Genomic DNA, 14,124 nt, shown 5'->3' with positions numbered 1-14,124 from the left:
TAGATACAAACGGTCTTTTGCTTTTGTGACTGCAGATAGCAGCTAAGCAGACAGCAGTTACTTTTGCCCCGGTTCCCAGATGAAGGTGACTCGGAAGGTCAAAACCACAACTTCCACAAAGCACAGCCATAGAACACAACTCAGCCCCATGTTTCTTCTCAAATATGGCAGAGTTCTGCTGCTGACATAGCTGCTCCCGCACATTTCACAAGCGTAAGGGAGTGCAAAACCTACACCTATCACTGAGCAGGGAAAGCACAGTAAAGAAGCAGAGGGGGGGTGTCAGGCCATATATCAGATCAGTCTTTCTACCTGAGTGCTTGTGTGCTCTATCTATGTAAGACACACACACACTGAGAATTATTCTGCTCATAATTTTTGAAGTTAAGGAAAGAAAACTGCCACAAGATCCCGCAATTAATACCAGTACGGGGCACATGTGAGAAGAGCATGCAAGCAGAATATGGGAAAGATCCGCATGTTCCTATGGTCACTGAAGCAATATCGCCTAGAGTCAAGAAGATAATCACCTCAACAGATGCATGAGCAGGAACTAGAGAGAAGGTCTGATCATAAAAAGGACTTGCTGCTTTTACAGAGGACCCAGGTTCAGATCCCAGCACCCACCCTGTGGCTCACGAACATCTGTAACTACAGTTCCACTGGACCTGATGCCCTCTTCCGGCCTTCCTGGACAGAATACAAACATGGTACACTTACATATATGCAGACAAAGACTCCGACATATGAATAAAAATAAAATATTTTTTTTAAAAAAAGCATGGATCGGGAGGGGAGGAGAGAGGGGCTTATGGGGGGATACAAAATGAATAAAGTGTAATTAATAAAAATAAATAAACCATGTTACAGTCTGAAAAAAAAAGCATGATGGAAAACAGAGCACATATGCACATTGGAATATTACACTTCAAAAATAGAAAGGCAATCCTATGATTTGTGAGAATAAGACCTGAGGACATTTGCTGAGCTCTGCAAGGCACAGAAAGACAACCTTCAGATGCTATCACTGACATGTATAGACCTACACAACTGACCTAATAAAAGGAGAAACAGAACTAGTTGTTTCTGGAAACCAGGCAGTGAGAGAGCTTAGGAAAATGTCAGTCAAAGTTAAAAATCTCAGCAACAGGAAGGGACACCTGTTATGCAGTGCAGTGACTCTGGTCAATAACAGTGTGTGGCATTCTTAAAACCTAAGAAGGTAGATTTAAGTGTTCTCATCACGAAAAGATCTTCCATGCTCATGGATCAGTAAGATTAGCCTAGTGAAAATGGCCATCCTGCCAAAGGCAATCTACAGATTCAATGAAATTCCCATCAAAATACCAGCACAATTCTTTACAGACCTTGAAAGAACAATTCTCAATTTCCTATGGAAAAACAAAAACAAACAAACAACAAAAAAAAAAAACAGAATTGCAAAAACAATCCTGTACAACAACAAATCTTTGGGCAGTACCTCCATCCCTGATCTCAAGCTGTACTACAGAGCAATAGTAATAAAAACTGCATGGTACTGACATAAAAACAGAATGGTAGATCAATGGAATCGAATAGAAGACCCAGAAATAAACCCATACACCTATGCACACCTAATTTTTGACAAAGAAACCAAAACCCTGCAAAGGAAAAAAGACAGAATATTCAACAGTTGGTGCTAACTGGATATGTATATGTAGAAAAATGCAAATAGATGCATATTTATCACCCTACACAAAATTAAAGTCTAAGTGTATCAAAGACCTCAGCATAAAACCAGATACACTACACCTGTTAGAAGAAAAGATGGGGAAGAGCCTTGAACTCATTGGCAGAGGAGACAATTTCTTGATCAAAACAACAACAGCACAGGCTCTAAGAGCAACAATCAATAAATGGGACCTCATGAAACTGAAAAGCTTCTGTAAAGCAAGGACACTGTCATCAGAACAAAACAACAGGCTACAGACTAGAAAAGAATCTTCACCAATCCTATATCTGACAGAGGGCTAATATCCAGAATATATAAAGAACTAATGAATTTTAAAAACAACAAATCAAGTAATCCAATTAAAAAATGGGATAAAGAGCTAAACAGAGAATTATATCGAATGGCAGAGAAACACTTAAAGAAATGCTCAATATCCTCCGTCATCAGGGAAATGCAAACCAAAACGAGACTGAGATTTCACCTTAAAGTCATCAGAATGGCTAAGATCAAAAACTCAAGTAGCAACACATGCTGGAGGGGATGTGGAGAACTCTCCTCCATTGCTGGTGGGAATGTAAACTTTTACAACCACTTTGGAAATCAGTCTGGTGCTTTCTCAGACAATTAGGAGTAGTGCTACTTCAAGACCCAGCTATACCACTCCTAGGCATATATCTAAAAGATGCTCAAGTACACAACAAGGACATTGCTCAAACATGTTTGTAGGAGCTTTTCTTGTAATAGCCAGAAGCTGGAGACAACCCAGATGCCCCTCAGTTGAGAAACGGGTACAGAAATAGTAGTGCATCTACACAATGGAATATTACTCAACAATTAAAAACAAGGAAATTGTGAAAATTGCAGGCAAATGGTGGGAGCTAGAAAACAACATCCTGAGTGAGGTATCTCAGAAGCAGAAAGACACACATGGTATATACTCACTCATAAGTGGATATTAGAAATATAGTATAGGATAATCATACTAAAATCTATACACCTAAAGAAGCTAAGCAAGGAGAACCCTGGGTAAGATGTTCAATCTTCATTCAGAAAGGCAAACAGAATAGATATTGGAAGAGGGAGAAAATAGGAAATGGGACAGAAGCCTACCACAGAGGGCCTCTGAAAGACTCTACCCAGCAGTGTATCAAAGCAGATGCTGATATTCATAGCCTAACTTTGGGCAGAGTTCAGGCAATCTTATAAAATGAAGGAGAGGTAGAAAGACCTGGAGGGGACAGGAGCTTCCACAAGAAGAGCAACAGAACCAAGAAATCTGGGCACAGGGGTCTTTTGTGAGACTGATACTCCAAACGAGGACCACGCATGGAGATAACCTAGAACCCCTGCACAGATGTAGTCTATGGCAGTTCAGTGTCCATGTCAGTTCCCCAGTAATAGGAACAGGGGCTGTCTCTGACATGAACTCATGGGCTGGCTCTTTGATCACCTTCACCTGAGGGCAGAGCAGCCTTACCAGGCCACAGAGGAAGACAATTAAGCCAGTCCTGAAGAGACCTGATAGACTAGGGTCAGATGGAAGGGGAGGAGGACCTCCCCTATCATTGGAGAGGAGAAGAGGGAGGGAGTGTGGGGGTGGAAAGGGATGGGGAAGGGGGCTACAGCTGAGATACAAAGTCAATAAACTGTAATTAATAAAAAATATATAATTTTTTTAAAAGTCTTCTCATCACAAAATATGGTAAATGTGTAAGATAATGCATTCACTAATTAACTTAGTTGAGCCATTCCTGGAAGTACACATATTTTGAAACATGTTACAGTCAATAAATACATACAACCTCTATGTCAATTTTTTAAAATTTGACAAAATTCCTAGATATATATTAGCACTCAAGAGAAAATTATATTCACCATGTGGCTCTCTGTTTGTCTCCTGACCTGGCACCTCTTTAGCAGTAGCCATCCAAGGAGACCAAAAGCAGGTTTGCCAACATTACCAAGACAATCTTACATGTCACCAGCATGCCCCACAAAGCCATAAAAACATATCTCACATGAGCTCTCTATACACCAAGAGATGGCTATCTCATGGGGCTAAAGTGACATCATTCTCATTCAAGAAGTAATAAAACAAAAGCTGCTGTCTGGGAATCTACATCAGGCACTGGAGTCTCTATTCTGAGCTGACAATGGATTTTTAATTGGTTGGTGCTTCTGAAAGGTCAATGTATTAACTTTGGAGATCTTTCCTTAATCCTTAGGACGTTCATGCACATTTAGAAAAACCCAGGTGCTTAACACATTTTGCCCAGTTAAATGGGCCTCTGTGATCTGAAATTGGCATAGGCAGGTGGCTGCCAGGTCTGCGCTACTTTGGGAAATGGATGTATTTCTCCTCCATGAGTTCTCAGTGGGAAGGGGAAGAGGACGGGGGAGGGAGAATACTGACAGACAACAGCAGGGGTACTCTGTGCTCAGCATCTTGTCTTGGTGGTATAGCCAACTGCAAGATTTATAACCTTCTTGTTACTATGTATCAGCTTCAACACTTTCCGTGAAGTCTTCAATAACTTCGATGACATCTTGCTGAGGGGTTTTGTCATTAAAAGCCTAAAGCTGGTCATTAACAAACCTTCTCTGCAATCATCCACCGCTGTGCTAGCTCAGGCATAGATCTAACTGGAAAGTTGGGCTGCCCTGGAAACTTTCTAGAAGAATGCATTTTTATTGTGCAGAGTATATTTCTTTAGGGGAAGAATCCCAATCATTTCATCATTTATTTCTCATTATCTATGGACTAACCCTTCCCTCAAATTCAACAAACATGTGTAGTGCGCTGCTATGTAATAGGCACACTGCTCGGGGCTAAATACATAATTAGGGAAAACATAGCTCAGCCTTCACAGCATTCATGCCCAACGACCCACCCCCCCCCAAAAAAAATTAGCCATCATTAGCACAACCTTTTGTAATATGAAGAGAACCAGTGCAGGCGTTATAAGCATGATCTTGTTCATTTGTCACTGTCTCTTAGAAGATGCACATTCTTAATAACTTCATCTTTCTGATTAAATGAGTAAAGTTCTGCCTGCTTGGGAAGTCAACCAGCCTAGGTGTCCATCAGCAGTAGACTAGATAAAGAAAGTGTAACAGATACACAGTGGGATTTTATTTGGAAAAAAAAAAAGACAGTTGCAGGAAAATAGACGGTATTGGGGATCATTATGGAAATGATATAAGCCAGACTCATAAAGACAAGTAATATATTTTAGCTTATACTCAGATCCTAGATGGAAGCCATGAAGGTAGAAAGGAGACTTTGAGAGGGGATTAAGAAGTTGAGAGGAAGATGGAATGGGGGAATGAGAGAGAGTAATGGCTTATCTGTGACGTGAAAGAAGAAGGGAGAACAATTTGAGGGAGGAAGGGAACCAGCAGGAGGAGTAGGAGGACCGTGGGGGATAGGCGTGTGCTATAACAAAGCATAATGATACCCATGTACAAAGAAGGCGAGTTAGGCATGATGGCACCGATCTATCACTCCAGCACCCAGGGATGAAGGCAGCAGGATTACAAATCCAAATCCAGCCTTGGCTTTATGAGACCCTGTTTCAAAAAGTAAATAAATAAAAAGTAAAAATAAATAAATAAATAACTCAGAAGATAGGAGAAATCATATGGAATTCTATTACTCTTTTAATTAAACAAACTAATTTTTAATTAGGGATGCTTATTTAGAAAAAAACTTCCTCAGAGTTAATAAGGTCCTAATTGGAAGAAACATCTCAAAACCAGGTTTTGCATAACTTCACACAGGTTTACCTGAGATACATAATCACACAAGAATAAGACATTTAAAAAAATACGGAAAGGACCTGCAATTGCAGACTGAACAAGGACTACCAAGCTGCATGCAGACAGAAGTTAAGCAAATATGAAGAAGAACAGGAGTCAGGGCTAAAAGCACTTTCATGAGAATGAGACTGAGCTGGGCTCTCGCCCCGAGGAGTGCCTCCCCTGGCCTCCCTCTTCCTCCTATCCGTTCACAGCACTGAGAATGGGAGGCTTCCACCCATGAGCACTTTGTGCAGAGAGTTTTGAGACAGTCAGGTAGCTCTGAGCACCCAGCACTGATGCTTAGCTGACCATAAAAACCCATTTGTTGTGTAAAACATGTGCACTTGAACATCGCTGAACTCCAAACATGCAAAAATCCATGAATAACTTTTCTTGTCAACAATTTTGTTTTTCAGCTAATTATGTGCCCCCGTCAGAAGGAAATAATTAGAAGAGATTTGCCCTTCTACCTACTTCAGGAAGGTAATAAACAAATGGTCAATGCTTCAAATAGTTATAAAACATGCAGGTATGGAAGACTCTTCTGCTACAATGAAAGGAGGGGAAGAACTGGAAATAATGAGTCCTCAAATGCTGTTTTTTTATTTATTTTATTATTTTATGTGCATTAGAATAAAGGTGTCAGATCCCTTGTAATTGGTGTTTCAGACAGTTGTGAGCTGCCATATGGATGCTGGGAATTGAAATCAGAACCTCTAGAAGAGCAGACAGTGCTCTTAACCACTGAGCCTGAGCCATCTCTCCAGCCCCAAATGCTGTTTCTTATTTTAAATTTATTTTACTATTTTTGTTGGGGGTTGGAAGTCAGAGGATAAATTGCTGGAGTGAGTTCTCTCCTACCATGTGAGTTCAAGAGTTTGAACTCGGGCTTAGCTACAGGTACATATGGGGCCATCCCATGGGCCCATAATTTCTTATGATTTGTTTTAGTTTTGAGATTATAATATAAATCAATTCCCACTTCTCTTTCCTCCCACTAATCCCTCCCATATACTCTCCTTTGTTTTATTTTTGTTTTCAAATCCATGGCCTCTTTTTTCATTAATGGTTATATATATATATATATATATATATATATATATATATATATATATATGTATATATGTGTGTGTGTGTGTGTGTACATATATAGATAGATACATATGTGTGTGTGTGTACATATTGTACTTACATATTCTTAAATGTGTAAGTATATCCTTCCTGCTCAGTCTATATAAAGTTACCTGTATGTATGTTTTCAGCGCTGATCATTTGATATTGGATTTTCAGTTGATGTGCTAGTCTCTGGAGAAGGCTATTTATTTCTACTCTCAGTATTTATTAGTTGAATGTGGTTCTTTGTATAGGGTTGAAGCCTTGTGATCTTTCTCTCATTGGCTTTTGGCATGTCTGTTGCTGTTGTCTTTGTTCAGCTCATGTTTATGCAGTCATGTAGGTAAGACTTTAAATAGCAATGAAAATAACCTTTGCTAAGAATATTTTAAGGATGCACATTTTGTAACAATAATTAACACCGGTTACAGACCTCCACTGTGCCTGACAATTGCTTAAAGAGGTTTATGCTGTAAATTATTAGATAGAAACTTTGAAACAACTCCACCACTGAAACCATTATCTACACACTAACCCCAGAACAAATCAGAGACCTCTATCCTAAGATACTTGTCTAAGGCCCCACACTGAGGATTTGCAGAGCTGAAATGTAATCCTAGGTTCGACAAGTTTGGAATTCAGCGTTACTCTTGCCTATATTTATGTTGATTGAAATATGGCCTATCTAAGGATGTTTCAATAGAATTAAACAATAAAATAATAATTAATGTTCATTCTTAGTCTCTCTTTTTCCTCTCTCTCTCCCCATTTCCTCCTTCTCTTTTTCCAGAAACTGACTTTTTAGCATGAGAAATCTCAGAGATTGAATCAAGCACTTAAAATCATTTCAGAAACCATCAAAGATGCATTTCTATAATTAGCAATAAACAGAATACCAAACTGAAAATGAAAAAGTTTAATTCTTATTTTGTATCTTTTCCCAAACATGCGTAGACTAATTTTTATTATGCCTATAATTACTATTACTAACTTATTCATTTTACATTCCAATCATAGCCCCCTCCCTCCCTCCTCCCTCTACCCTCATCCCCTAGTCCTCAAAAAGGGGGAGCTGTCCTCCCTTACCAACTGATCCCAGACTATCAAGTCTCTTCAGGACTGCCTGCATCCTCTTCCTCTGTGGCCTCACCCAGGGAAAGTGATCAAAGAACAGGCAACAGAGTTCATGTCAAAAACAGCCCCTAGTCCCCTTACTAGGTGACCTACATAGAGACTAAGCTGCCTATCAGCTACATATGAGCAAGGGGCGTGGGTCCTCTCCATGCATGGTTTTTGGTTGGTGCATCAGTCTTCACAGGCACCCTTGGGTCCAGATTTGTTGTCTCTGTTGTTTTTCTTGTTGAGCTACATCCTCTCCAGGTCCTTCTATCCACCTACTCTTCCATAAGACTCCCTGCACTCTACCCAAAGTTTGGCAGTGAGTCTCAGTATCTGCTTTGATACTCTGCTCAACTATGCTCATAGCAGCTATATTCATAATAGCCAGAATCTGTAAACCACCTAGATATCCCTCAACCTAAGAAAGGATAAAGAGACTGTGGTACATCTACACAATGGAAAACTATTCAGCTATTAAAAACAAGGACATCCCAGACCACAGAAGAAGACAGTGCAGCCACTCCTGATGAGACCTGATAGACTAGGGTCAGAGGGAAGGGGAGGGGGAAATCCCTTATTAGTGGACTGGGAGAGGGACACGGGTGGGGAAGAGGGAGGGTAGGATTGGGAGGAGAAGAGAGAGGGAGGTACAGGGGAGATACAAAGTGAATAAAATGTAATTAATAAGAATAAAATAATTAAAAAATAAGGATATCATGAAATTTGCAGGCAAATGGATGGATCTGGAAAAATCATACTGAGTAACCAGACACAGAAAGACGAGCATGGTATATACTTATTTATAAGCAGTTATTAGCCATACAATACAGGATAACCATACTATAATAAGAAGGACCCTAGAGAAGATGTTTAATTCTCATTCAGAAGGGCACATAGAATAGACAACAGATGTGGTTGAAGAGAAAAAATAGAAAGAAAGCTGTCCATAGATGTCCTCTGAATTTTTTTTAATTTCCTTTTAATTTATATATTTACTTTATATCCTGACCATAGTGCCCTCCCTCCTTTCCTCCTGATCTCACTCTCCCACTCTCTTTCCCCTCTCTCCCCTTCTCTTCTCCTCATAAAAAGGGAGCTCTCTCCCAACAAATGCACCTATCAAAGAGCATGTATGGACTGGACCGAGGCCCCCTACACATATGTCACCAGTAGGCAGTTTGATCTTCATGAGGGTTCCCTAGTAAACTCAGTGAGTGCTGTCTATGACATGGACTCTGTTGCCTGCTTTCCAATCATTTCTCTCTAACAGGGCTCCTTTGCCAGGTCTCAGTAGATGAGGATGAGCATATACAAATATGAAACAAGTCATTCAGGCTTCCTGTATCCATCTGTGATGGATAATCTTCATTGATTTCTTCAGATTCATCAAGGCAACTGAGGCACACCTCTGGGTATACCTGTAAGGGAATTATTCATTAAGAGAGAAGACCCTGACATGAACTCAGTGGCTGGATCTTTGACCACCACCCCCTGAGGGGGGAGCAGCCTTGCCAGGCCACAGAGGAGGACATTGCAGCCAGTCCTGATGAGACCTGATAAGCAAGGGTCAGATGGAAGGGGAGGAGGACCTCCCCTATCAGTGGACTTAGAGAGGGGCATGGGAGGAGATGAGGGAGGGAGGGCGGGATTGGGAGGAAATGAGGGAGGGGGCTACAACTAGTATACAAAGCGAATAAACTGTAATTAATGTAAAAAAAATTAAAACATTTTTTTAAATAGAAGAAAAAAAAGAGAGAAGACCCAACGTTAATGGGGGGGGGACTATCCCACATGCTGGGGCTGTGGTGGGATAATACCTGGGAAGAAAGTAGAAAGTCAAAGCGTAACATCATCCCCTTTCTCTCTTCACCAACACAATTCTCTGAACCAACAGAAGCCCATGATGTCAGGCTCAATAACATATGATTAAACAAGCATGCAGTGAAGCCTGTGAAACTCTAAGCTAAACTATAAGTTAAGATACACTCTCTTTTTTTAAGTTCTTTTTTCCATATTTTTGTGACAGCAATGTGAGCGTAACTGATAAGTCACCCACAAATGTATTTGATAACCTACATCTCCTATAGGATGAAACCTCGGATCAACAGGTTACCATTATTCCATACTCAGTCACAGAGATGAGTAGAGATGAGTGCAGAGGAACCTCAGAGAAGCAGAGATTTCCCTTTATTTTCAGAAGTGAATTCTCACTCAAAAAAAAAAAAAACATTTTGAATGTTATTTTTTGATGTTTAAGTATACAACAAGGAAATTTGCTCAACCATGTTTGTAGCAGCTTTATTTGTAATAGCCAGAAGCCAGAAACAAACCAAATGCCCCACAGTTAAGGAATGGATACAGTAATTGTGGCATATCTACACAATGGAATATTACTCAGCAATAAAAAATAAAATAAAATAAAATAAAAAACAAGGAAATCATGATATTTGCAGGCAAATGGTGGGAACTGGAAAAGATCATCCTGAGTTAGGTATCCCAGAAGTAGAAAGACACACAAGAGATATACTCACTTATAAGTGGATATTAGATATATAATATAGGATAAACATACTAAAATCTGTACACCTAAAGAAACTAATCAAGAAGGATTGGCTAAGATGCTCAATCCCCATTCAGAAAAGCAAAGAGGATAAACATCAGAAGAGATAGAAAAACAGGAAACAGGACAGTAGCTTGCCACAGAGGGCCTCTAAAAGGCTCTACCCTGCAGGGTATCAAGGCAGATGCTGAGACCCATAGTCAAACTTTGGGCAGAGTGCAGGTAATCTTATGAAAAAAGGGAGAGATAGTAAGACCTGGAGAGGACACAGGACAAGGAGAGCAACAGAACCAAAAATCTGGGCACAGGGATCTTTTCTGAGAATGATACCCCAACCAAGGACCATTCATTGAGATAACGTCGAACTCCTGCACAGATGTAGCCCATGGCGGTTCAAGTCCAAGTGGGTTCCATAGTTATAGGAACAAGGACTGTCTCTGACGTGAACTGATTGGCCTGCGCTTTGATCACCTCCCCCTGAGGGAGAGAGCAGCCTTACCAGGCCAGAGAGGAAGACAATGCAGCCACCCCTGATGAGACCTGATAGACTAGGATCAGAAAGAAGGAGAGGAAGAGCTCCCCTATCACTGGACTTGGGGCTGGGTATGGTGGAGAACAGGGAGGGAGGGCAGGCTTGGGAGGGGAGGAGAAAGGGAGCTACAGGGGGGATACAGAGTGAATAAACTGTAATTAATAAAAATAAAGATACAAAATACAAAAAAAAAATTCTTTTGCTTTGGTTAGATTGTAGGAATCTGATTGTTGTCTGCCAAGAAGCTTCAGGTATCAGAGAGGGATCACTCAATGAATGTCAGGTTCTAGAAATATATTCCTTTGCATCACATTCTAGAATTCCTTTTGGGTACTTCCTAAGCAATTTTGTAAAGAATAACTCCCGGACTGTTCAATAGAATGATAATAAGTAAATATGGCTGTTAAAATTGAAAAAAAAAATAAATTGCAGTCTCATTCTGTGTTAGATTGTTCAGCTGTGACTCCTTTATAGGAATAATAAAACTGAAGCAATGACAATATTCTAAACAACATTATTTTAAGAAAATCTGAAGGAGGCAAGAGAAGGTGGCAGACTAATTAATAATTCATGTTATCAATTAATAATTATGACTCATCATTTATTATCAAATATTATAATAATTACCTTGGAAGACTTGGCATCATTATTATCATCATCTTGTGAAGACTGTTCACATATCTCTGTTTCTAACCAGGCTGCTTAGTCATAGCTCAAATGCTAGATTGAGATCCTTGTAAATCCTGTCAACTCATTTCTGATAGTTAGGATATCAAAATATGCAAATGAGTATGCTATAGCTGAGCAGTGTTGATGTTTTATGACATTTAATGATTTTCCCACTGTTCTATTCTTGTTACCTTCACCTACAATTCAGGAAATACTGAAGACAGTTGCTTTTTCGTTGATTCAATTTCAGCAGAGTGGAAGCTGAGCCTAATCCTCAGCTTCCTCTGTTCTAAATACCTGCACTCCCCTCTCCTAATTACAAGGCTTTACACTCATTTACATGAATTTCAGCTTTCAAAAATCAATGGTCTTTGTGAAATGCAAATAAGCACGTGGGAAAATTATATTAAGTTTGCACAATTGATCTTTCATCATTTCAAACGGTACCTTTAAATAGTTCCTGAAATGTCTGTCTGAAATACTCCCAACGTTGAGTGTCATCAAGAGATGGGGGGTCATCCTGGGGAAACCCATTCTCGGTGATGTAAATTACAGGGTTATTATATGTATCCTAGGACAAGAGAGCAGAAGTTTCATTCCAAACAGATGTTGAAAAAAAAAATGATAGCTCATAAAATCAGGTGCATTACCCTCTATCTTCTGGAAGCTACAACCCCAAAACTAGTTTTCATCAAATTGCACTGACCCTATTAACTTAATTTTCCACACACTGACCTTTTATGACTAACAATGGAAAAGCAAAACTGTGCAAATGTCCATGAAGACAGTCAAATGACTCTTCACATAATGAGAAGACAGAAATATCTTTCTTCCCATCAGCATCTGCTGATTGCCGCTGCTCCTTAACCCCACAGTCCTGCTCACAGGTACATTTTTTTTTTATCTACCACAGGAGGGGTCCAGAAAACTGGTACCTTGAAAATGTAATTTCAGCGACCAGCATAGGGGAGACTCAGAAAACCTTCCATTCCCTTCCCTTTAAATGTCTTTTCTAAGCACGGCTTAAAAAATATGCCCACGCTGCTCATACTGCCACAGCAGATCTTCCAACACATTTCGATATAGAAGCCAAGCTAGTTAACCTTAACTAACTCAAATCTTAGTCTCTTCTTCCCAGCCAGGAACTAGATACACCTGAAATCATCCCTTTTGGTGTCCATACACATGAAAACATGTGATTGCCCAGTGTCCTTCTGTACTTAGCTACACATAGACAGAAACAAATTAATCATTTACCTTAATGTACGTCAGTAGTTTTCGTATTCCCCATGGCACCACGTAGATCCAATCTACATTTTTCCAAGATGGATTGGGAAAAAATTCAATCTCCACATCCTGAAGGAAGCTGAGTTCTCTCTTCTTATTCTCCTGGTGCCTGACTAAGCGAGTTGTATAATATTGAACAGCAAAGAAATCAGCAGTGCCTTTGATCATTTTCTTCTCTTCTTCTGTGAATTCTGGAAGCCTTGATGATGAATAGCCTTGCTTTTTACTCATGGAGGCAACCTGGGACTTGACAACTTCAGGATAATCACCATCAATAAATATAGGTTTAGCAAAGAAATCAAACTGGAAATTGATGGCCCTCTTTGTAGCTTCCTGGTCAAGCTCTGAGTTGGGATCTGCTGGTTCTAACCAGCAACAAAATAATGATAGGGACACTAAACCCTTCTGTTCTTTTCGGAATAAAGAATCATAGCTGTGCCAAGATCTGGCATGAGCCTTAATCAAATTATGAGCTGCTTGATATCCCCCAACCCCAAAGTGAGGCATGCCAGGAGCAAAGATTCCCAGGTCATAGGCCAAAAGAGCAAGAATATTTGGCTCGTTTATGGTGAGCCACCGTTTCACACGGTCTCCAAAGGTCCTGAAGCAAAACTGAGCATATTTGTCAAAGGTTTCAACAATTGCTTCTGACAACCAACCTCCTAGGTCTTCTAAAGCCTGAGGCAAATCGAAATGATATATGGTCACTATCGGTGTCACTCCATTCCCTAACAAATCGTCTATGATCTTGTTGTAATAGTCGATTCCTGGAAGAAAAAAAAAATGTAAGAAACAAGAGGTTATTTTTATAAGACTGGTATCGGGAGGAGTCTTACTTAAAATAAGATGATTACATATTCAAGTTGATCAATGAAAGGTTGGGCAGAATCATGGAAAACACAGAGAAGACAGGATAATCAGGAAGTGATGGTGAGATGGGATGGCAGGAGGAGAAGTTAACTACTCCAAAACAGATACATTTCAGGAAGTTGCTGTCACCTAATATTATCCTATTTTTGTATTTTTTGAAATCAACTCAATAAGGTCACAAGTTCTATATGAGGTGGAAAGTGCAATTTGCCTCTTCATTTCCAAATCCTGGAATCCTATCAGAAGTTCAGTGAATAATAAAGATCTGTTCAATTAACAGAACTCAGTATTAAGAAGTAAATAAAGAAAGCAACTCAGATGGCTGCCTTAGTTCTTTGTCAGGCCTAATCATCTTATACAAGTCTAGGGGAAGAAATCCACTGAGTACACACAAAAGTTTACTACCAAAGACATGCCTATGGTCCCAAACACGTAGAACTATATGATCCAAGTGCATTGAGG

General features: G+C 39.8%; 1 protein-coding gene across 7 annotated transcripts in view; it reads right to left on the bottom strand.

Annotated features, from left to right (window-relative positions):
• Positions 1-14,124, bottom strand: part of LOC129689107 (cytosolic beta-glucosidase) — a 139,874-nt gene that overhangs the window by 72,490 nt on the left and 53,260 nt on the right. For 6 of the 7 annotated variants that reach the window (XM_055624266.1, XM_055624268.1, XM_055624270.1 and 3 more), the window contains exons 3-4: positions 12,763-13,559; positions 11,953-12,076 (exon numbers count right to left, since the gene is read on the bottom strand). In XM_055624266.1, coding sequence (XP_055480241.1) covers positions 11,953-12,076; positions 12,763-13,559 — 921 coding nt within the window. Of the gene's footprint in view, positions 1-5,106; positions 5,282-11,952; positions 12,077-12,762; positions 13,560-14,124 lie in introns of those variants that run through there. The other variant, XM_055624269.1, reaches the window with a different exon arrangement.

Source organism: Psammomys obesus, unplaced genomic scaffold, assembly GCF_907164565.1.
Source record: "Psammomys obesus unplaced genomic scaffold, mPsaObe1.curated_primary_1811, whole genome shotgun sequence".
NCBI classification, from domain to species: Eukaryota; Metazoa; Chordata; class Mammalia; order Rodentia; family Muridae; genus Psammomys; species Psammomys obesus.
The sequence above is the reverse complement of the archived record's forward strand: the minus strand, read 5'-3'. Positions and strand labels throughout refer to the sequence as shown.